The 24,680-nt window shown below is 49.0% G+C and overlaps 1 protein-coding gene across 1 annotated transcript; it reads right to left on the bottom strand.

Annotated features, from left to right (window-relative positions):
* Positions 1 to 224: 224 nt before the first annotated feature.
* LOC120759359 (palladin-like) lies at positions 225 to 16,419 on the bottom strand. Its single transcript, XM_040078540.1, has 6 exons — positions 16,325 to 16,419; positions 3,134 to 3,196; positions 2,448 to 2,589; positions 1,821 to 1,844; positions 1,101 to 1,220; positions 225 to 484 (listed from the first exon to the last, which is right to left on the bottom strand). The coding sequence occupies exons 2-6, from the start codon at positions 3,194 to 3,196 to the stop codon at positions 225 to 227; spliced, it is 609 nt and encodes a 202-aa protein (XP_039934474.1). The 5' UTR covers positions 16,325 to 16,419.
* Between the last annotated feature and the right edge of the window lie 8,261 nt (positions 16,420 to 24,680).

Genomic DNA, 24,680 nt, shown 5'->3' on the forward strand with positions numbered 1-24,680 from the left:
AGCAACATCAGGCACTTCCCTGATGTTTTAGGTGGTTACACACTTGGTGAAATGGAGCTGGTGCTGCACACTGTCGTTGTCACCCAGGCAAACAGCTCAGGCTACTGCACGTGCCTGATCCCTGTCAGGGTAAGGGGCACTGGGGTGTGCAGCTGGGAGCACTGCACAGCTCATGCCTCATGTGCTGTAAAAAGCTGGCCCAGGGATGTGATTTTCTCGCTGTCTTACCGCAGAGGTGAAGCCCGAGGTGAATTTTCATAAGCTCCATGGAAGTCTCCAGCTTGGCTCTTGGAGTTCTGGCCAAAGCTTGTGGCTGCTGCTCGAGTGCCCAGCCCGGGGCTCTCTGGGCTGTAGGATGGCAGAGCAGCTGCCCCACGGTCCTTGGCTCCAGCCTGGCTGTTCCTGGGGAAGGTGGGTTTCTTCATGGTGACCTGCACAGCTGCCCTGGGGGCAGCACCTCCAAAGCTTTCCAGCTCTTTAGCTCCTGGAAGTAGAATTGTCCCCACGTCATGTTGGAAGCAGTGGTGGCTCACCAGTACAGAACTGCAATAACAGGGGATGGGAAACTGGAATGTCTGAGCAGGTGGATGAGGCTCATTCTGCTCTGCACAGACTGAAACCTGCACAGCTGCATGGGCCAAACCTGACTGCTGGCCAGGGCTGGGGAGCTCTGGGTACGTGCCGGGTGCTGTCCTGCTTGCTGAAGCCTTCCAGCATGAGACAAACAGGTCAGGTTTGGCTCATGCTGTGGTTATACCATAAACAAGGTATAGACACAGCCAATGTGTTGGGCCAAGCTGGAATCCCTGGAAGGATGAAGCTCAGGGATGAGATTCCTCTGAGAGAGGGAACAGCATCTCCACCTCATCATCCTTGACCCAGGAAGAAGAGGGACCAAAAGCACAAACACACAACAACTTGCATCCAGCTTTGACAGGTACCCAAGCAGACTGCATTGTTTGGGCATTTCTCTTCTCTTGAGCCTACAAAATTGTTGGGGTCTGGCTTCTGCTTGGGAAATATCTGTGATTCTGCCTGATGTTAAGCAGCAGCAAATTTTTTTGTGTTTAGTTGCTCAGCACAGAAATCCATGTGCTTACCTGGGGAGACAGAGAGATGTGCACTGGATGCTGCAGACCCAAATTCATTTTCAGCAACACATTTAAATATTCCAGAGTCTTCTGGAAAAGCTTCTGTAATAACCAGGGTGCAGACTTCCTCTGAAATAAGAGATTCAGGCATGATGTTGTACCACAAGAGGGAAATGTTAACCTGTAGGATCTGCTCTTTACAGGACTCTTTACTTAGTGTTGGGGACTGGCACTGATAAAGTGCAAAAGAGTGATGTAGAGAGCGTAAGAAGTCAAGGGCTTTAGAAGGAGCAAGATTAAAGAAGGCTCTTACTATGACATTAATGAAACAAAGCACATTTTTAGTGGTGGGTGTTCTGTTTGGTTGGTTGTTTTTTGGTGGTTGTGTTTGTGTTTGGTTTTTTTCCCCCCTAAATTCTGTCTTTCCTTGCACAAGTTTAAAAGATTATAGGTCAGAAAGGTCGATATGCTTTCTCTTAGCACAAAGTACTCCTCACTGGCTGAATGTAAAAGGATTGATACCTTTGTCCAAGGCAATGGAAAAAAATCAGGGCCTTTCAGGTGCTTCCAGCAAAATTAAGAACTTGAATGGTCTTGGCCCAACTGACCATTGACAATAGACAATGATTGTCTTCTGGCTACCTTTGGACATTATTGTTTTATTTTGGAATGGGGTGAGAAATACTGAGTGTGGTGAGCAGTCAAACAAAAAATGCACAGTGTACTTACCAGGAACTGCTGATGAACAAGCCTCTGCTCAGGATAAGAGAGAAATAATTTAAATTATTATAATGTCAGAACAGAAAAAACCCCAAACCCTTCAGCCCTCACTCCCTTTCCCACTTCAGCTGCCACCCTGGTTACAAGGGAACCAACTCCCTTTTTGTCCATCACATGGAACAGCATCTGGATAGGGAAAGCCCAAGTGTGGCTGGGGAACCTGGTGGTGCAAACACCTCTCCAGTGAGGTGATACACAAAGAGCTCCGCTGACTTTGGAGCTGGTTGCTGTGGGTTTGGCCCTCTGGAGCTCTGACCTCAATCCTGGGAGGGTAAGGAATTGTTTGACATGAGGCTCTGCTTTTTTTCCCTGAGTTCATCAGTAGCTCTAGCTCAAGGTGACAATGCCTCCACGGCCCAGTAGGGCTGTCAGTAGTAACCAGGAGCCTGGAATATCGCCCTGTTGTGCCAGAGGAAATGCAGACTGTGCAGCAGCCTGTGACTTTGGGTCATCTGATACTGTAAACTTAACTCTGCTTCGATGAACGATCTCCTGATTTTTTATAGCAGTTGCCATTCCTGTCCCACCCCGTCCCAGTAAAATGTCTGTCCATCAGACAGGAGCAGCAGCACGTACTTTTCCGCAGTATTCGGAAATCAGCAGAATCCACGATCTGGTCATATTCCCTGTACCAGTGAACCTGCAGGGTGGGTGTGGAGTGAACACGACACTCAAACACCACCAACTGACCCTTGGTAGCTCTTATGTTTTGTAGACCCTGGAGGAGAAAATATTTGTGTTAAATGCCTGATGTAAGTATTTCCCCATTGCAACATTTATTAGGGAATGATGCACCCTTCACTGAGCAGGATGGTCTCGCCTGTATTTTCATTTTTCTTACAATAGTTGTCTGAATTCTAAATGCATCTGCAGCAGGTTGTGAGTGGAAGTTTTTTCACCAGAAGACCAGTGCTCATTAAAACCTTGCTTATGCATTTAAATAAAGATACAAACTCAGGAAAAACATCTGTTCCACTGGATGCAGCATAATAAGGGATGGTTATGTGAGGTTTCCGCTTCAGCCTCCTTTTCAGGAAATAAATGAGACAAATTCCTATAAGTGGTTCTGTCTGTCTGGATCGTTTACCAATTAAGATATTAGTTTGATAGCATCACTAACAAAGTATGCTGGCTTTTTTTGAATTGCAAATGAACCGATGTTCCAGCCTAGAAATACCTTCTGATGGAAGAATAAAAATACAAAATCTAATGCTGGTAGTTGCAGGACAAGCTGTGCTGTTCAGACAACCCGTGCTCTTTACCTTTGTAAACACAGGTGTGGTTCCATAGGCAGACCCAGCCAGGCTCAGCGCGGGACTCTGCATCTAGATGGCAAAGAAAAGAGATTTTTATAGATTGAATTTTTCACATGCAGAGACCTGGCTGTGTTGAAGAAGAAGAAAAGTATTTTATCTGTTGTTCATGTTCTGGGCTAATAAATACCCCATGGAGAGTCTCCTCCACTCAGGGGCTTCAAGAGGAAGCAACTCCCTGGCCTGCAGACACCAAATTAGTGGGAAGAGGAGGTGATAACCAGTAAATGTTGCTCAGAGCTTTAAGCCAATTACTTGCTCACATCTTGCAGCCTCTGTGTAAAGATCAGTGCTGCTGCCAGTAGCTGTCCCTTCCACAGAGATCCTGACCTGGTTTAGCTCATCCCAGGTCTGGCACTCCCTGGCTTGTGTTGTGTCTGAGGTTGCTACACTGAGGCTGAACATAGAGACAGGAGCAGGAGTTTTCCACTCTGTCCTGACATCCTCTGTTAAAGCTCAGCTGTCACAGAAGTTCCGAGAGGGCCTCTGATTAAGCAAGAAAGGCAGTTTTGAGATGATCAAATATTTGCAGTGCAAGATATGTCCTTGTTCCATGGTGAAGTGTTGTTGTGCACTCATCTCTGTCTCATTTAGCTTTGGAACCATGTGTCTTGCATATAAATGTGCAGCTGAAGTGCTTGGGTTTGTTTGTCTGTGACACTGGCCTTTTTTATAACCTTATCTTTGAAATAACCCATGTTTTCATCTCTTTCCCTCCCAGCCTGGGTTAGGATGGGAATCTGTCTCGAGGTGTTATGATTTCTCCAGCTCTTGGCCACACGTGTGCTCTAAACCAGCTCTCTGTTTTGAAGTGAGTCCTTGAAGTATAACTGTGGCAGCTCCTTTGGGGCATTTCCAGCCCTGTCACCTGCTCCATCAGTTCTTGGTAATTCTGATTAGGAAATGTTCCAAGCCAGAAAGCCCTTTTCCAGAGTTTAGGGGCCACACCTTGACATTCATACTGACCCTTGCCTCTTAGACACTTGCTGAAGATGAGCCTGAGCTCATCCTTGCAAAATATACCTAGAATGCTGTAAAATAATAATTTTAAATATGTGTAACCTGCTCTTTGAGTGTCAGTAGATAAGGATGAATCAGAGTGGTGTAACTCTGGTAAACTGAATAGTTGTGAGAGACTGCACTGGCTGAGGAACCAATAGGCAGAAAAACGTTGGTGGCTCTCTGCTTTCACCTAGTGTGTGGGGAAAAATAAACAGGGCAGGATGGAGACAGAGGCTTTAGGAGGCTGAGTATACACGATACAATAATATTTACACTTACTTTGACATTCCTCTGGCCCCGACAGGACGCTGAGACTTATAAGGAGGCTTAGCCTTTGGGTTTACCCCTAAGAACCTATAGAGAGACAAACATAAAGCAGTGTGTGTTTAGAACTATCTCCTTTTTCTAACAACACGGCAATGACTGTTTTGTGAACTGAGCATCAGCTGGTTGGGGTCACACAGGAGTGCCAGAGGAAATAGAAGCATCCTCAGTATTTGAGAGTAGGCTCAGGTCACCTCCAGAACACAGAGACACTTTAAGAAGATTATTGATACCGACCTCTATAAAAGACCCAAATTGTGTGTGAAACCTGGCTTGGTGCTGGGACTAGGGTTTTCCTGTATTTGGATGGGAAAGTCTAAAAAACCCTTGTTACTTTAGTGAAAATGCAACCTCACAAACCAGCTGCTAGGTTCCTCTGCATGAAGACTGTAGTGTACTGGATTGATAAAGAAAAAGCAGTTACTGAGCTCTTAATGGCTCACCATGGTAATTAAGGGTTTACAGGTTTCATCTTTGCTTCCCTTTTGCTAAAGCAAGAGGCATTGTTCTTGCTGGTGTAGCACAGGATGCCAACCCTGCTTCTCCTGGGGCCACCTGCACCAGGACAAAGCCTTGACAAACAGCCTGCAGGAACAGCAGCAGTGCTGTTGTCACACATGCTGCTTCTGGAGTGAGCCTCAGCACTGTGGCCCTGGTGAGGGACAGCAGCACGTGTGACACGTGGTGACAGTGCTCCTGTGTGCCTGCAGCTGTGGGGAGGGAATGGAGCCTGGTTTGCCAGCCAGGAGAAGGCATGGAGATGCCTGAACCGGTGTTCTGCTGGCTGCAGGAGCCGTGGAAGTCCCCTGCTGCTCACTGCTGTGATGCAATCCTCGTGAGCAGAATTGGGCTCTGGGATTTGCATTCCCCATCCATTAGGGCAGCTTCCACCCTCTCCTGCTCTTGGTGCCTGTGGCATCAGATTCCACGTTGCCTGGTAGCTGATGTCGTGTAGAGCCAAGCCCTGAGCCTGTGGCCACGCAGACAGCACCTGAAGGTGTTGGCAGATGTTTGCAGAGCTGTTGTTTGCTGCTGAGTGCTCAGTTGCTAAGGCCACTGCCGCCTTCCCCTGTGAGCTCCTTGCCTGAGCCACTGCCGGTGGGGCAGTTTCCCTTTGGGTTTGCCATCTGTGGAGAACCAGATGTGAGAGGTCAAGGTTTGGCACCTTAGCTCTCTTTAAGGTTGCAGCTGTTTTCTGGCACCCTGACAGGGCTCTGAGTCAGAAGAGCGAGAGTGTTTCTTCAGGGTTTGGATCTTACCCTTGCAGATCTCACATGGTAGTTTGGCACTTACAGTGTTTGTTAGACATTTCATAGAGTAACTGCAAATTTGAGATCTTTTAGCTGACTCTCACCCTGTCGGGGAGCTATTGGTGGAGTTACAGACGGGTAGCTGGTGCAGAGAGACAGAGATACCCCAGCAGGGTGGGATTTAGTTACCTTGAAGAGGTCAGTAGGCTACAAATAATCCATTTTACCAAATAAAATCAGCATGTTGGAATTCCTCAGAGACTTTGTACAGTTCAGTGCAAATAATTTACTTGGGATCTGTTCACTTTCTCTTCTGCTTTCCGGCACTCTCCGAAACAGTGACACCCAATTACTGTGATGGATATTTTGTGTCTGGTTGGATTTGCCTGGTTAAAATAAGAACATATCCCAGCGTGTCTCGCTCACACCTGCAGTGTGTTACTGAGCCCTGAGGCCCCAGGCACAGTTTCCCATGGACTTGGACCACCCATGGACTTCATAATTCTAGCTGTTGCTCTTGATTTATAAATGTGTCTCAAGCAGTTCAAGGATGGCTCCTGTCCAAGGTTATATCATGAGGCCATCAACAGGGCTGTGCTGTGATGCAAGGGCTGCTGAATAATCCCAAACCCTTGGATGTGGGAGCAGAGCCTGGGGAGCCAATGTTTTTGAGTTGCCCTGGGTTCCCACTGCAAACCAATCCTGGCTGGACTCCTCCACAGATTCCTGTGGTGCTGGTTGCAGTCTATCAGGTAACAGTTGGTACAGTCAGTTTTCAGGACCTGGAATACTGGATGGTTCGGGTTTTTTTCTATTTTGCTTCCAAAGAAAAAGAGTGATGAAAAATCAGACATGTTCAGAGTAGGAAAGGAGTTCCTGGACTGATATATCTGCTTTAAAGAGTGTCCCCATGCTCCTGAGACACCATGAACAAAACTGATTGGAGGATCACTGCCTCCTCTTTTTCTGCACAACAAAAGGCTTCATTATCCTTAGAACTGCCATCACTCTTCTTGTTCCACTGTGTTTCCAAGTCCATGGTCGGTCAGGACTCACACAAGACGTGCACAGAAACAGAGGGCACAGAGGTTGTCCTGTGCAGTGGTCAGGGAGGACTGTGGCCATGTGTGCTTTAGGATCACAGCGCAGTGAGGTGCTGCAGGAGCCCCTGGACGTGCTGTATCCGGAGTGAGGAGCGTGGTCTTGTGGAGAGGTTGCTCTACTGAACTGAATAAGAGCAGCTCCTGACAAGTTTCCAGTATGATGAAAGAGGCACTGAACTTTAGCACTAAGCAGGAATAGCACCAGCTTATGAATTTGTGCTCAAGACAGTTACTCAGTTGCATGGCATTAGTTCCTCGATGCGATGATTGCTGCTAAGACCTCCTGACGTGGCAGAGGCCATGGCCAAGGGATGGTGGCTGTCAGGGCTGCAAGTGTGCCTGGCCTGATGCCCTGTGCCACACCAGTTAGTGTTCCCACAGTAAATACAGGCAGCTCTGCGTGGGCAGCTGCCAGTGCTTGAGAAAGGCTGGGTTAGTCTCTCATCAGAGCAGAGCCTGTCAGTTCAGCTGAGGGGAGACCCCATCACTGGGAATTCTGCTTCTTCTTGGCTGCTGTAGGTGTCTACTAGAAAGCAGAAGTCATCCTTGAAATCCACGTTGCTGGCAGCACCTCTGTTTATAGACAAACTCATCCTTCACACACATGGTTCATGTTAGATGCTCTGTTCTCACCTCCTCCTGTGTGGTCCTTCTATTTCACAGTTTGCTTCTCATGATTTGAGTGTTGGATGCTCTCACTGTTAATATCAGATTTAGGTAAAGGAGAGTTCATGGGAACAGATGAAAGGCTTATGAGCTTCAGTGCTGGGACACTCACTGCTCTAGTCTGAATCCTCTGGTTTTGATTGAGACCTCATGACCTTAGGGCTAGGATATTTCGTAACCCAGGAGACTTTCAAGCCTGCTGAGCATGATGGCTGGTGCTGCTTTAAAGGGTGGAGTGTATTTGGGAGAGCAAATGTCCTGAGAGCATTTGGGCCCTGGCTGTAATGCTGACTAGCCCTGCTACTACTAATTGGTTTCACGTGGTTGAAATAGTGGGCTTCTGTAGGAGGTCAAAGCTGTCCTGTGTGTGGCTCTCCAACTCAGCAGTAAAAATGAGGGGAGGTCATTCAGCTTCCAAGAAAACACTGGAAGGTCACTCTGAGGTATCTGTTTTCCCTCTGACGCATCTCCTTTTCCTTATGAGTGATGCTCCGGGCTTCTGTAGCTATCAGTTCTCAGACTTCTGAGCTCCTGATCCCACATCCTGAGGGGCTCTGTGTGTGACCTGCCCCTCTGTCTGTGTTTGCTTTGCTAAGCAGAGAGGTTTTCTACAGCAGGTTAGCAGCTCTTGTTCCCTGTGAGGCCCTGGCACAGGTTGTCCTGAGAAGCTGTGGCTGCCTCATCCCTGGAAGTGTTCAAGACCAGGCTGGATCAGGCTTGGAGCAACCTGGTTTAGTGGAAGGTGTCCCTGCCTGTGGCAAGGGAGCTGGAACAAGATGGTCTTTAAAATCCTCTCCAACCCAAACCATTCTGTGATTTTACAATCACAGTCATCACCCTACAATTTATACCCTTGAAAGAATATCTAGCTAAGGTTCTACCTTGGTGAGTCATTCTAGCAGTCCTAGTGTCTCCTGTAAATGTCAACCTTTACTTAGTGTAACTCTAGATCTTTGTGGACAGAATTAGAGTCAGCCAAATGAAGAGTCCAAGGACCTTTGCAACCCAACACCAGAATGATTACAAGGTACATACAGATCATGCCGTTGACACAAACCTTGGTGACGACATTCTGGCATTACCTGAATAGTTGACATGGCTGCAGAATTATGCTATATGAAACACTAGGACAAATATAACACAGGGCTAGGAAAGTATTAAATCTGCACGGAGCCCTTCTGCCAGGTGTTTAGATCATGGAAAACACATTAAATCTGTTTTAGGAACAAGACAAGCATCTGCTGGATCTGAAATACACTGCATCGCAAAGAGTGTGTGTAAAGGGGAGGAGTGCATTTTAAAATTTACACTTAGAGGTGAAGCAGAGCTAGACTGCAACATCAAGTTAATGCACCAGCTTGTCTTTGATTGAAAAAAACAGGCTTGGATAGATACACAGGATAACACTCTACTTTCAATCACTTTGAAATGGATGCATTTTGCAAGCATCTGCGTGTACCTGATGGTGCTACTCATTTTCATAGAGGTGTCCAAGCTCTGGGAGTGTGTGCTAGACACTTGGGTATCTTGTGGCACCACCCTGTAGGGCTTAGCAGAGATATGAATAGGTCTGCAAGGAACGAGGCTCTCCCAGCGGCAGCGGGCTGCAGGAAGCTCTGTGTGGAGCTGTGTTCCCCCCGTGCCATATGGCTAAACAGGGAAACTGTCACCACTTCAGTAGTGAGCTCTCTAGTTGTGAGTTCCTTGGTGGTGTGAATGTGTGATTAGAAAGTGGCTTCTCTGTTGCTCCTGGGGTGTGAATAATGAGACTTCTGTAAGAAGTGAGAAAAGAGGGATTTTTTTTTGCTTCTCTTCCTATGCTCCAAGAACCCTGAGAAGATCAGTTGGATTGCAGAGACAGTTGTGATTTGTGGAACAATTTCTTAAATCTTAATGCTCTTCAGGTGGGAAATGGGGCAGGTTTGTGTCAGCTGGGATATTCTGAAAATAATCAAATAACTGCAAGAGGTTATTGTAGCCATTGACAAGGTATTCTCAGAAACTGCAGAATCCTGGTTGGATGTGAAGCTTGCTGACAGTCTTTCTAAATTGTAGAAATGCAGCTGAGTATATTTCAAAGACCTCTTTTATTTTTGGCATATTTTCAGAACAGGTAGCACCAAAGAGCACAATTTCAGAGGCTCATTTTCTGTGAATTAAGCTTTTAATGCCTCCCGTGAAGCAGGCTGGAGATTTGCATCTCAAAACTTGTGTCTGGCACTCCTGTGGGCATTTCCACACACCTTTGGGAAGGGCAGAAAGGTGTGCTGGCTTTCAAGGACAGGCTCCCTCTGGAATCAGCAAAGACTGTCAAGCATGGAGACCAGCACGGCTGCTGGAATGAGTGTGCTGTGTTTCATGCTTCAAAGTCACTGCTAGGTTTAAGTTGGGTTTGTCCATTTTACAGAGCAAGCGATGCAAAGAAAAGAGCATCAGCACTCAGAATGTAATGGCATTTGAGCAACAGCAGCCTTAATAAAGGAAAGAGCACAGCAGAAAGCTTAATTTTGGAACTACTTAAGGCACATCCCTGATGAGACGGTGCACAAGCACACCCAGTGTGTGGCTCACGCGCCTGTGAAGCCTGTGCAGGGGTTTTGGTGCAGGGGTGCACACACTCAGGGTGCTTGTTCTTACAGGCACACATCCCACTCAATATCCGTGCCTTCCAATCTCCTGGTGGCTGCCTGGCAGGTCCCTGGGGAGGGCAGGTCCCTGGGGAGGGCAGGTCCCTGGGGAGGGCAGGTCCCTGGTGGGCTCGGGGGCCGCCTAGCGAGAGGCTGCCCGTGGCCCCACAGCCCCTGGGACACGCTGGAGGGATGCGCCCTTCATCCAGCGCCTGGAGAGGCTCACACACCAGGGCTGAGGGGGAATTAATTTTATCCCTCGTATTACATGCCTCTTCTGAGCACAGCTGTTTCTCAGGGCTGGAAAATCCTGGCTTTCCCTCCCCTTATTTGGATAACAGCTGAACTGCCGACAGATATTGGACACTTGAGTCAAACTGGAGTTCCTAGAACCAAGTGACTAAATCCCCTTTTAAGCACCGACATTAAAAGGCGCCTAGAGCTTATTTTAAGAGATGCTAAGCTTCCACTTGAAGTCGTGAAGCTCCATACTTGTTAAAGTATATTCATGTCAAACAGAAATCCTGCTAATTTCCTTCCTTTCTTCCCTATAAAAATCCCCCAACCCTGCCCCACTTTGCATGCCAGAGCATCACAGAGACATGGAAGGATTTTGAGCCCTGGATATGTGGAGCCTGACTTGTGGAGCCTGCAGACCCTGGGATGAAGGCTCTGGTGCCCACGGCTGTGAGCTGCAGAGGATGTGCAGGTGTGAATACAGGCAGCAGCATTTGGGGCATCCCTGGGCGCCCCGTGGCACCTGCCTGTGGCTCTCTGCTCTGTCTTTGGCATTCACATGGCACAGGAACGTCCCAGAGGCTGTGTTTAGTGGATGTTGAGGGTCCCTTGTGCAAATCCTATGGACCATCCAGTGCCATGGAAAGAATGCTGTTTCAGGAACCTGTAAATGCTGTCTCTGTGGTTAGGATGCTGTAACAAAGCTAGACGAAATTCTTCCCTGAAAGCTGTGAGGGAACACCCACAGTCTCACAGTTTGCAGGATTCCTGCTTCCTGAGAGCTCCGTGTTGACGCTGAGCTGGTGCACTGGTGCAGGGCTGGGTTGCACAGTGTGGGTACAGCTCTGAGCCCCTGTTCCTCAAGAGCATCCCCTCCTCCTGCTGCACAACCCCGCCTGTGCCTGAGGAGGGGAAGAATCGCATCCCAGCTCTCCCTTCCACTGCACACTGCTCGAGGGTGTTATTCCCACACGGGTGCCTGCAGGTAATGATGGAGCAGAGCCTCAGCCACGATAGAGAAACTCACGGTCTTGTTTTTAAAGGTAGAAAATGTGCCATGCGCTGTTCAGCCGCTGAGCGAGTGACCTCCCCTCCATGGGCCAGTGATGACTCTGCTGCACATCAGAGGGGGGATTGAGTTAACAGGGCCAAAGAGGAGGGTGAGGAGCCGTCCAGCCCCATGCTCCATGTGGGGCACACCTTCCAAGGAGGCGGCTCCCATTCCAGCAGGCTTAGGAGATGGGAATTGTGTGATCAGTGCATGTAACTGTGACTCATGGCTTTGCCATCCGGAGCCCCAAGAATGACTCTGCTGCCGTGGCTGTACCCTTACGTCTGCATTTTCCACAGAATGCAGAGAGTTCTGATCCCCACTGGCCCCAGGCCACAGCTGCCACACGTGTCCCTCCTCCAGGAAGAAGGAATTCTTGTGAACAGCACTGCAGGAATTGCAACTGCTACAGCATCCTGTAGCACAGGATGTCTTTGCTATAGTAGTAATTACCGAAATGGAGAAAGAGCTTTTTCTGCCCCCAGACACCATGATTTTACTTAGCTGATTTCATTTGCATGGAAATAAAAGGGAATATATCCTCAGATGGGAATCCATTCAAATGGGATGTCTCTAGAGTGCCAGCAGTAGCTACGTTGCACTCAGATGCAAATAGGAATGTGGGGTAGCTTTTGCAGAGCCTGCACAACGTGTTTCTCCAAAGTGCTATGCAAAGCAGCACGTGCCTGCTGTAGCTTCTGTCATCTCCTGTCACACAGGTGTGCCTCGAGTGGGTACTGACTGCTGGTCTGATGCTGCTGTCATCTGAACCTGAAATCATCAAAGCTGGCAGATCCAGAGATGAGCCAAAGCTCCCGAGCCTGCTGAAATGTTGGCTCTTTTGTCCCAGTGCATGTGAGGCTCCTGAGCTGCTCATGCTGCTGCTGCGCGATGCAGGAGGCTGCAGCGAAGGGCAGGGGAGTGACAGTCCTGCTCCATGGGAGCTCCTCCAGACAGTGCCCCGGGCAGGGGAGCTGTGCACATGGTCCTTCAGCTGCCCATCCCCTCACACCTGTGCCCTCAGTGAATTCTGGCTCAGTGAGTTCAGCTCCACCAGCGCTGCTGACCGCCTGAGACAGGCAGCACGCTTGAAGTGAAATCAGTGGGTGAGATCTGAACGAGACAATCGAACAGGAGCCCAGCATCACCCTGGAGTCTGTTTGCTCTGAGGAGTGCTATTTTAAGCTCTCTAGTCTCTGGTTTCCCTGGCATGCCAGGAGATGTTTTTTAGCTCACAGGTCAGAGGATTGCTTGTCTGGGCTGCTGAGAGGTGGTGCCCGTGTCCTCGTGGTGGTGGTGGTGCAAGGTTCTGGCCAGAGGCACACACCAGTGTTGGGGTTCCCCCAGGAGCTGGGGGGGGTTTGTGGTGAGCCTGTGAACCACAGGAGCAATGCTGGGCATCAGAGATGTGCAAGCCTGGCTCCCTCCATGCCACGTGTGCGGAGCTGTGGGCTGGGCAGCCTGCGAGTGGGGAGGGGAGTGTCTGAAGGATGGGATCTGGCCAGCTCCTGCCCAAGCTGGGGCAAAGCTGCTCCCTCTGCTGCCACCTGAGCAGCAGAGTAACCTCCAGCACCTTTCAAATGATGCTAGAGCAGGTTGTTAGTGCTGTGCTGTGAGAGTGGCACAGAGGGAGCAGGGGGTGCAGCTGGTGTGGCGGTGCCAACACGAGGAGGGCATTTTCCATCATTTTTCCCTTGCAGAGGCTGGAGGGTTACTGTGCAGTGGGGCAGAGCCGGGGCTCTTAAACACTTGTTCTCAGTCCTACACCTGGTTCAGGTCCTATCCCTGATTCCTTCACCAGATAAGCTGGAGCAGCTTCAGCATCTAAAGGAGAGTTCCAGCCTACACCAGGAGATCTGATTCAGCAGCAGGGCTCATGGTAATTATCCAAAATTATCCAGAATGTATCATATAACCCAGGCAGGAAGAAGAGCAGTGGCCAGAGCACTGTCAGCCCATTGCATGTGCTGCAGTGTCACCACACAGCTCAAAGCCTCCACAGGGACCTGTTGCACTGTAAAATGTGAAAAGAAAACTACTCCTGTCTGGAAGCTTTTATACAGAGCATAAATCATGCATTTAAAAAGTACAAATAATCAGAATATTGCTGAGCACTCTAGTTTGGAAGCTTGTGTGTAGAACGAAGGTGTAGACTATGAAGCAGTTAAAGGTGCCAATTCCCCAAACCATCATTATTCAAATTGCCTAAATTAACCTGTCACTGTACAGTCAAAGGAAGCTTTTTCTAGGGAGATAACTTCACAAACCTCAAGCCATTTCACAGAAAATTGAGCTGGCAGAAAGCACTGCATAAAATTAAATAACTTGCACAGATGCTTCTTGAATGAAAAATAAGTCCTAGTGCTTTTTGTCTGTGCCCCGCAGGATCAAGACTGTGCCATCCCAGCTCTCCAAACACCTCCTGGGGCAGTGCCATGTGCCACACCCCGTGTCCAAGCAGGAGGAAAGGTTGGTTTCCATGAAAGCTCTGGCATTTGGGCTCCCACAGACTCGCTGTGCCCGGGCAGTGACTGCCCACAGCCAGGAGCCCAGGCACAGACAGGCAGTGGCTGCACAGCCAAACCCCCCAGAAATAGCATCAGGCTAATTTTAACTCCAGGGACAGCATTTGATATGGAAGCAGCTGGTGTCATACAAAACTCTGGGTCTGTCCAGCAGCCCCAGCGCATCGCTAAAGCAAATATGTTCATTTCCACCCAAAGGCCATCGGGAAGGCAGGCCTGATTTTAGCTTGCATTTGACTCATTGTAAATCAAAGCTGTAAATTTGTAGCCGTAGACATGCAGCGCCTAAACTCGTAGATTTAATGCCATTTCCTTAGAAAAGTGAGGCACCACTTACCTCTTTCACCCTGTAATCCATTGCATTGCCAGTATGTTTCACCTGTTTCTGTTTGCTACTGGTGAAAAGGTTTTCTGGTCATACTCCCTGTGTTCCCCTTTTGTAAAAACTTGATTTACTAGGTATTGTGCTAATTGCAAAGAGCACATCTAGGCAGTGATCTCAGTGTGTGCTTGGATTACCTTCTTTTTGGCAGCTAAAGCAAATATCCTGGGTAGAAAACCCCTAGAAGTACGGCAGGGCTTTAATTTCCTGTCTTCTGGAAAGTGGCAGAGGTAGCACAAACTTCAGCTCGAGTGTCCCACAAGCAGTTGATATTGCTTAATTGTTGGAAAGTCTCTCAAAACCAAAAATGCCTAATTTAATGTGTAGCCAGCTGCACTGGAAAGTTGTCACAGGTACAGCCATGTCAGGGTGGCTTTGAACTCCAGCTCGTGCTGCAGCCCTGGCACCCAGCAAGGGGCTGTCCCCTGCCCTGTGTAAGCTTTGGGAATTAGGAAATGGCAAGAGGAAGGCACATGTGCACTGCGAGGCACAGGACAGCCAGGGCTTTGTCTCTGCCTGCCCTCCCTGCCAAAAAGAAAAAGTTTGCTTATGCTTAGAGAGCTGGTCAGCAAACACATTGAAACAGGTTAAATTAGCAGCAGAGGCAGAGGTGAGTTACAGTTCTTGTGAATAGTATTTGTGGGAAGTGGACAAACTTCCTCTCAGGCAGTGGAGACACACCACTGGATTTTCTTGCTACCTTTTGCAACAACAGTGAGGAATTTCCCTGGTAGATAACAGTGTTATGGACGAAGCTTTTGGATACCCAAAACTTATTAATTAATGAAACTGAAAAGAAAAACGTGGAAAATAAGATACATGGGCAACAAAGGGAATAAAGTTCCTTTTGAGAGGCAGGTCCTGCCCTCAAGTCTGCCTCCCACCCTGGTCTGCCGAGGAAATACTTGATCCTCCACTGTTTTGTCCTTTGCAGCTGGGAGGATCCACACTCCCATCCACACCTGGCCATTCTCTCAAAGCTCTGGATTAAGCCTACAGACGATGGGCCAGGTGTTCATCGTGCCTTAGGGGCTGTGCTCTGCCCTGCTGGGCCAGGAGAGGAGGGCAGTGCCCGCTCTGCCCATCTCCTGAGGTCACCCTGTGCTGCTGCCCTGCGCAGAGGCACAGACAGGCTGTCCTTCCCCCTGGCTCTGGCACAGGAACAGCCAGTGATGTGTTCTGCAGAGAACTTGCATGGCTGTAAATGATGTGCTGCCAGAGAATCAGGGCAGCCTGTGCTGCTGCAAGGTGGAGCACAGGGTGAAAGACTAAATCCAAACCCCGCTGCTGTGGTTCTGGTTACCTGCATTACCTACAGTTCTCAGTGCTGTGAAAAGAGCCACTGAAGTTACATAGAGTACGACTGAAGTTGTGTGGTATTTTCTGGCCATTTTCTCCCCTGTGGCACCTCTACCTCTTTTCTTTTCCCCTGCCCGTGAGCCATGTTTAGGAGGAGGCTTTGGAGCCCAGTGGGTGCTCTGCTGCACAGCCCAGCCCACATCACAGCTTAGAGTCTTGGGGACTGTTTCATCTTCTCTCAGCCCAGGACACCAAAGGAAGCACTGGCGGATTGGCTGCTTTCAGAGTACCTCAGGAATGAAGTGAGACATTCAGGGGGGCAGAGCTCAGCATGGCTTCAGCCCTTGTACCCGTGCTGTGGAGCTGGGACGCCCTGGCTGGCAGTGGAGTGCTCTCGTGCTTTGGAAAGCACAATCTTCCTGGGTGAGAGATGCTCATGCAGGCACCAGCACTGAGCCAAGGATGCCGAGGGTTTGGAGCTCCTGGTTTGCCAGGATGCTCAAATGAGCATCCCTTGATGAGCCTAAAGGTAAGAGCAGAGCTTGGTGTGCCACCAAGGGGAACGCTGCTCTCTGAAAAGGAAAATCATATCCCTGCCTCTTCTCCCCACCTCTGAAAAGCCTCAGCCACCCCAAGAACATGGCTAATATGCTAGAAATTAAAGTGGTACTTACCTCTATAAGCCATCAGTTTGGGTTTGGGGCTCTTGCTGGCAGCAGTTTGTGTCAGTGCTGAGTCTTGAAGCGGGAAGCCTCCTCTCCTGCAGCTCCCCTCTGAGGTCTGGAGGCTGTCTGGGGAGGTGGGTTACATTTCTAATGTTCAGATCCCTGCTTGTGAGTGATGGCATGGTGGGAATGTCAGCTGTATGGGAACAAACTGTAGCAATTTATTCCCTCCAGCCTGTTTGAAAGTCAACAGAGTGGCACCATTAGCTGGAACAAAACAGGTCCAGTGTTGTGAGATACAACAGGGGCCAGATCCGTAATTGCTTATAATTTGAAATGCTAATAGCTCTGAGTGCTGGAAAGACGCCAGCTCAGGTCGAATGTGACTCTCTACACTGAAAAAGAAGAGTAGAAAAACCTCATTAGAAGCAGGACTCTCTTATACAGACCTGGAATGTAAAGAATTTCCTATTCACTTGGGATATAAAGAAAACCTGAGCTTCTTCCCAGATGCTGAGGAATGCAGGGAGATATCTTGGTGGAGCCAGCACTTGTTTAGCTGATTTGAGCAGCCTCACTTAACCACCCTCCAGACTTGGAAGAAGAGCTGTGTTGAGCTGAAGGGATGTCCTGATGATGGCAGAGGTGCAGTGCCCTTGTGCAGCTAAATTTCACAGGAGGTGTCCTGGGGAGGGTGCTGCTACATTTCACAGGAGGTGTCCTGGGGAGGGAGCAGCAGCCAGGGCATTTCTGAAGTGGAGGGTTGTGTCCATGCCAGTGTCACTGCAGAGGTGTGCTGGGGATTCCTGTGCTCCCAAACCCTGGGAGGAATTGCTTTGTGCGGGTGCTCCACGGGCAGGATCCCCAAACAAAGCTGCCCATTGCTCTGCAAGTGTCTATAAACAAAGGGGCTCCTGTCTGCCCCCACCGCAGTGCCCTGCCATGGCTGGGAGCACCGCTGGGCTTGTCCTCTTCAGGCTTGGCTCTGTCAGCCTCCATCGGCTTTGTGGCCATGGAAATAACCCAGCTGCTTTGCAGAGCCCTGCCCAGCCCCGTGAGGTACTGAATAATTGGTTGGTTACCTTTTGTGGGATTCCCCAGATTCCCAGTTTGAAAGCAAGGCTTGTGGTTTGCTTTCCTGCAAGCACAAGCTCACAAAATTTTCCTGTTGCCTTCCTGCTTTATTCATACCGAGTCCCAGAACCGGTGTGAAAAGGCATAAACAACTTCAGGCTAAAGCCTCTCTCCTGGCATTGTTATTAATGGTTGTTACATTTTTTGTGACACTGCAAATCATATAAAGACCTTTTGGGCTCAAGGATGGGATGATCCTGTCCTCCAGCATGGGCTGCAGTAGGGATGCTCTCCCCTTCTTCTGGACAAGAAATTCTGCCACAAATCAGTGGGATTTACTTGGATCCCTCACTCGACAATCCAGCTCGAGGAATTTAAACTATTATTCACCTCCTGGGGGTGTAATTCCCAGATGAACTTTGGAAGCTTTCTGAGAGCAGGGGTGGTGGGAAGAGACTGGCTATTCCAGCCATCTTAAACCCTTCCCAAAATGGAAAGGCAGCAGGTGCAAAGGCCACAAATGCTGGGGCCCTTCTTCCTGAATTGCTTTGTCAAGGGCCTCTGAAGAGACATTTCAATTTATACATCAAATTCTGAGGAAGAAAAATAGGGACTCCTTTTTTTTTTTTTCCTCCTTTTTTTTTTTTTTTTTTTTTTTTTTTTTTTTTTTTTTTTTTTTTTTTCAGAGAGATTTTTGAATGAGGAGTGCAGGTAACAAAAATCTTCTTGTGGAGATGAAGGGATGTGCCCTCTGGAGAAGCTGGGGATCTTCAGTTGCAAGTTGGTGTCTCGGGTATCTTTGACAGTAAAAATTGAAATAATTCTGACTGTTGTGTTCAGAGTTCAGGCAGAAACTTCTCACTTCCTGAGGAAATCCTGCACATTCACTCTTGTGTGAAGAAGCTGGGCATAAGCTGGTGTTTGTGTCACGAGGGAGCTCGGGATAGGGAGGGAGCTTGGCAGTGCTATGGATTTGGGGAGAGAGAAGCCCCAGGTAGGCTGGCAGGTCCCAGCAGGTGTTTCCCAACGAGCTGCCAGGTTAGCTGTGGCAGTCACAGGCTGGCTGGGGCTGGTTACTGGAGGGGAGGCTGCTGAGCAGGGGTGTGCCAGGGCAGCTGCTGCACCCGCCTGCAGCGCCGTGCGAGGGTGGGGGGCCCATGGCTGGGGCAGCCAGGGCCCTTCCCCCAGGAGAGCCTCACACAGGGCAGAGAACACGGCTGCAAGGTGAACATCACCGTTTGTGAGCAGAGGAGAGGCTCTGCGAGGTTTCAGTCACGTGGAGGTGTCACTGCCAGAGGATGTCACAGCCTGCCTGATGTCCCAAGGCAGTGCAGAGCTGTCAGCGGGTTCTGGGAGCCTCCCCAAGCCTCCCCTCCTGTCTGCCCCCACCGGGGACTCCACGTGGGTGGTAAACTCTGGTAGACTTGCCAGGTTTGGCTGATACACTTTGTCAAACCTGTCTGAAACTGGACTCACCAGTAGACTCAGCCAAGTCTGGTTGAACTGAACCAAGTCTGAGACTAGGACTGGTTGGGCTGCCTCCGTCTTTAACAGTACCCTGCTCCAACCCCAAATTTGGGCTGGTACGGTCCCTCTGGCTTCAGAGGAGCGGTGCAGGTTTGTGTGAGGGCTGTGTTTGGACAACAGGGACACATTTGACCTTTCTCCCGACATTGTTGTTCCATTTAGGATCTGATATTCTCAGTGAGCCAAACAGTTCAGTAGTTTTAGCCTAGGTGCTTGTCATGGGCATCTTGTAAATTCAGATTGTCTCTGACCACATTAGTTAAACACTATTCTAAATTATGCTGGTGCATATTTGTGGACTTGAAGGGGATTGAGCAAGTGTGGTGGAAAAGGACTGCAGATGAGCACGTGCAATTTGGAACTTTGTTGCTACATAACAGAAGTGGCATTGCTGGCAAATACCCTCGATCATCTGTCATTAACTTCTGAAAGCAATTTAGCAGAGACCCCTGCTCGCTCTCCACATGCTGAATCCCAGGAACAACATTTTAACAGGAAGCCTGGCTGGGCTCAGATTGAAGTTGTCTCGCAGAGTGCTGCAATAGAGACGTTACTGGGTGTTGCCTCAAGGCACGGCTTTATTGGGCGCTCTCGCAGCTCTCCGAGCACTGCTCTCTGGCAGCATTCCCTGGGGTTTCATTTCAGGTATTTTGATGTATCTAATGTATTTTCCACTGTAATTTAAACCTGTGGCTATACAGACTTGTCTGTAGGCAGTTTGAGGAGTGGTGAACATTGCTGGCTGCTTGCCAGCCCCGGGTAGGACACTTGCCCTGCTGTCTATAGAGACTCTACTGATGCGTCCCCCAGCTGGTTCCTCTGCAGGCTGCATCAAGATACAGCTCTGCAAAACATGTCAGGGGTTTGTGTGAGTTTCCCCTGTGGATGTGGGTCGAGGTTTTGCAGCTGAGATACCTCCAGAGAGGAATCTTTTATCCTGGCCTTTCCCAGAGCAGCCCACTCGCTAAAGCAGACAGAACTGCGCTCACCACGATCTCCCATTCCATTTCCCGTCATGACAGTGGTTCCTACAGCTGGGTTTTCCCCTCGGTGCTTGGGAGTTGGAGTTAAATTATTGAGGCAGAGAAAATGGCTCCAAGCAGGGACTTTTCCCCTCGGCTGCCTCAGCCAGGGATGGTCAGGACACGTGCAGAGCGTGGATCGCTGGCGCTTGGCTCGCCTCGCCCGCGCTCGCTGTTTTTAGCTCTGGCAGGAGCTCCCTCTGCGTGCTCAGGATGCCGTCCCAACAGCTGCAGCCCTCTTGATGGACACACCAGCACCTCTGGCCCTCAAGTTTGCAGGTTTTCACGACCACAGACAAGGACATTTAAAAGTTACGTTGCCTGTGCTCTGGCAGAAATATTCCTCCTGACTTGCACGTATGGCACAGCACCTTTTAGCAGCATTTAGGGACTGGCAGGTGCAGGAGGAGGCATGGAACTTGGGGGGAAGCCTGTTTTCTGGCTAGACAGCGGGCTTAAGTGCTTAAGGCAGAGCCCAATTGTCAGTAAAAATAGCTCTCTGTAAGGACAGTGAAAAGGATTCTCATACAAAGCAGCCGAATTGGGACCAGCAAAATAATATCCCTTGTGAAACTCACCCCGATGTCTTGAGGCTTGTTGTCTGTGTCAGGTCTGGTGCAAGCTGGGTATCTTGGAAAGGCAGTTTTCCAGGTGGGGATTGTGAACCTCTGCAAGTGCCTTCAGTGGAGGAGCTGGATTAGAGCCAGGCTGGGATTCTCTCTGGTTTTATATACGGAGGTGGTTTTGTTTGTCCTAAACAGGAGATAATTTTCAGGAGAAGGGCTTGCTGCTCTTCTCCTTGGGGCTGCTGGATTTTTGAGTTGCAGGAGCTAAACTCCTGTCTGAGGAGCTAAAAGTTACTAACTAAGCTAAAATTAAAAGTAATTTCACCCTTAAAGTAAGTACCTATCTCTGTTTCTGTCTCATTCTTTGCTTCTAGAAGGGCATTGTGTCTAATTTCATGCAGCATCTAGGACTGTGTCAACAAGGATTTACTTGTGCTATTTCCCATGTAAATAAATGTTGCCTAAAACCTCATTTATCCCTAAATTGCCACAGTAGACCCTCAGGCATCTGAAGGATTTTCATTTATGCCAGACATGAATTAGTCAAGTCTTAATCTTTTGTGCTGCTGTCCCTGATGTGCCTGCTGCTGCCAGAACGGCAGATGGCACCAGCACCCTGCGCTGCTCACAAAGCCTCTGCTGTCACCAAGACCCTGGGAATTTTAGCTCTAAAATCCAGCTCATAGCAGAGTTGGGTTTTTTTTTGTTGTTGTTTGTTTGGTTTTTTTTTTTTTTTTCCTCTGGGGGAGCTTTTTTCTTGTTTTGTTTTGGGTTGTTTTGTTTGTTTGTTTGGGGTTTTTTTTCAGTTTTGTTTGTTGGTGGTTTTTTTTGTTTGTTTGTTTGTTTGTTTGTTGTGGTTTTGTTTTTGTCTTTTTATCTAAGCATCTTCACAGACAGCTGGAGACTGTAGTTTGACCTGTAATTCCCCTTCCCCTCGTGGGTGCCTCACTGCAGTGGTTTGAGTGGTTTGCAGCTGAACAGAGAAACAAACGGTTTGATTTCTGCTGGGTGGGACAGAGCTCCTCGCTGCCCAGGTGGGCACAGAGCAGCCACCCTCGGGGGCTGGGAACAAAGGCAGCCTGGTGGAGCTGCAGGATGGGATGAGCTCCCCAGCCAGGACCACGTCTGTGTGTGTGATATCACTCACGGCGGGCTGATATCACTGACCAAGGGCTGATAACACTGACCAGGGGCTGATATCACTGACCAAGGGCTGATAACACCCACCAGGGGCTGATATCACTGACCAGGGGCTGATATCACTGACCAGGGGCTGATATCACTGACCAAGGGCTGATAACACTCACCAGGGACTGATATCACTGACCAGGGGCTGATGTCACTGACCAGGAGCTGATATCACTGACCAGGAGCTGATATCACTGATCAGGGGCTGATATCACTCACCAGGGGCTGATATCACTCACCAGGGGCTGATATCACTGACCAGGAGCTGATATCACTGATCAGGGGCTGATATCACTGACCAGGGGCTGATATCACTGACCAGGAGATGATATCACTGACCAGGGGCTGATATCACTGACCAGGAGCTGATATCACTGACCAGGGGCTGATAACACTGACCAGGAGATGATATCACTGACCAGGGGCTGATTATCACTGACCAGGGGCTGATATCCCTGACCAGGAGCTGATATCACTGACCAGGAGCTGATATCACTGACCAGGAGCTGATATCACTGACCAGGAGCTGATATCACTGACCAGGGGCTGATATCACTGACCAGGAGCTGATATCACTGACCAGGGGCTGATATCACTGACCAGGGGCTGATATCACTGACCAGGAGCTGATATCACTGACCAGGGGCTGATAACACTCACCAGGGACTGATATCACTGACCAGGGGCTGATAACACTCACCAGGAGCTGATATCACTGACCAGGGGCTGATAACACTCACCAGGGGCTGATATCACTGACCAGGGGCTGATATCACTGACCAGGAGCTGATATCACTGACCAGGGGCTGATATCACTGACCAAGGGCTGATATCACTGACCAGGAGCTGATATCACTGACCAGGGGCTGATAACACTCACCAGGGGCTGATATCACTGACCAGGGGCTGATATCACTGACCAAGGGCTGATATCACTGACCAGGAGCTGATATCACTGACCAGGGGCTGATAACACTCACCAGGAGCTGATATCACTGACCAGGAGCTGATATCACTGACCAGGAGCTGATAACACTCACCAGGGGCTGATATCACTGACCAGGGGCTGATATCACTGACCAGGAGCTGATATCACTGACCAGGGGCTGATATCACTGACCAAGGGCTGATATCACTGACCAGGAGCTGATATCACTGACCAGGGGCTGATAACACTCACCAGGGGCTGATATCACTGACCAGGGGCTGATATCACTGACCAGGAGCTGATATCACTGACCAGGGGCTGATAACACTCACCAGGGGCTGATATCACTGACCAGGGGCTGATATCACTGACCAGGGGCTGATAACACTCACCAGGGGCTGATATCACTGACCAGGGGCTGATATCACTGACCAGGGGCTGATATCACTGACCAGGGGCTGATTATCACTGACCAGGAGCTGATATCAGTCACCAGGAATTGCAGCCCCTGTTTGCAGCTGGCCCAGCAGTCTGACCAGTCCTCAGTTCTTTTCCTAAGAAGCTTCAGCACTGGCAGTTCTCCACAGCAGAGCCTGGATATGAAATTGAGCATTCAGCAGGTACAGCAAGGGAAAGAAGAGGAAAACAAAGTCAGGAGAAGATGGAAGTCAGGAGGAAAGGACAGAAGAGATTGCATTCATTTATTGTGGGGATTTGAATCGCTCTTCTCCACTTTCTGTGTGGTTACAGGAGAGTGGCAAAGCTCTGAGCACAGCTCTGCTTTGTTGTCTAACAAATATATCTGCATCTACGTGTGCTTGACCTGGGGCAAGCTCATGGGACTATCAGTGAAAGCTTTTAAGTTGTCAGGTGAAATCTGCCCAAGCAGAGCTGTTGAGGCTGTGCCCTGGTTTTGTAGCTGGTCTTTGCCTCTGCCTGTTTTCCCAAAGCCATGGACACTGTCTCAAATTTCTCCTTGGTGTCTTTCTGTGCATCTCTCATTCTGCCCTTCCCCAGGGCTTTGCTCCTGAGCTGTGTAAATATCTGAGATGCAGATGCTGTGGGCTGGGGCCTTGTGAGGATGCAGAGCTTGGTCCTCCCATGGGCTGTGGGCGCTGCCCTGGATCCAAGAGGAGCAGCTCTGCTCTGAGCACACGGGAGACAGAGAGCGTTTGCAGCAGCACATGGGAGAGGAGATTGATCTTCTGAGGGATTTGAATACCCAAGTCCATTAGATGTCCCTGGGAAATAACTCAGATTCATGCTGGCATACCTTGGAAATCATTTAAAATTAAGTACCAAAACCCAATGCATTGCGAGGCTGCCAGCATGTAATTCTGAACCCATTAGGAGATTTGTGCTAATTTTGAAAATAATCTTCCTATTTTAAATATTGCTTTGAATGTATTTTGAACTTGAATATTTGGCAGAAGGGGAGCAATTAAATTAAAGGAAAGATTATATTGTGTTACTTTCATTGTGATGGATTGAGTAATTTGCTGAAGGAAAATATCTACAAAGCACGTCTAAGTGCAGAAGCAAAACTGAAAACTGGCCTTGGTTTTTCTCTTCCCTGTGATGAATATATATTTATGCAATGCATTCCTTCTCATATCTTGATAACACCACAGGCCCACAGTGCACGAATTAACTCCACTGAGAACTGCAGTGAGACTGTCTCTGAGCCTGTGTAAGGTATCAACCTTTAGGTCCTGTATGCATTCATTTATACTTTATGGTTTTAAAGCTACATAAGGAACATCTCTGAGCGGATGCATTGCACAATTGTCTGGTGACATTTGGGCTCCAGAAGACTGTCCCATGGCTGTTGCCCGTGCTTGCTTCTGCTGCCCGTGCCCCAGGCTGGGAAATGAAGCCTGGGGCATGTGGGATTTTGTGAGAGCCCCACATTAGTGGGTTTCTCTTCAAGAGGAACTGGTGAACCCTGCCTGATTTCCACCTTCAGAAAATTGGGTGGCAAGTGGTAGATGAGTGATGATGTTATTAAAACTGTCCTTTTCAGAGGTTTAAATTAAATCTAGTTATTAATCTATACAGCA

The sequence above is a fragment of the Hirundo rustica genome, chromosome 14 (assembly GCF_015227805.2).
Source record: "Hirundo rustica isolate bHirRus1 chromosome 14, bHirRus1.pri.v3, whole genome shotgun sequence".
Classification (NCBI taxonomy): Eukaryota; Metazoa; Chordata; class Aves; order Passeriformes; family Hirundinidae; genus Hirundo; species Hirundo rustica.

Coding starts and splice junctions, on each gene's coding strand:
- LOC120759359 (XM_040078540.1), bottom strand. CDS start 3,196: ATGCAGAGTCCCGCGCTGAGCCTGGCTGGGTCTGCCTATGGAACCACA. Junction 1,845..2,447: donor TTTCCGAATACTGCGGAAAA/GTACGTGCTGCT, acceptor TATCCTGAGCAG/AGGCTTGTTCATCAGCAGTT. Junction 485..1,100: donor ACATCTCTCTGTCTCCCCAG/GTAAGCACATGG, acceptor TTCTACTTCCAG/GAGCTAAAGAGCTGGAAAGC.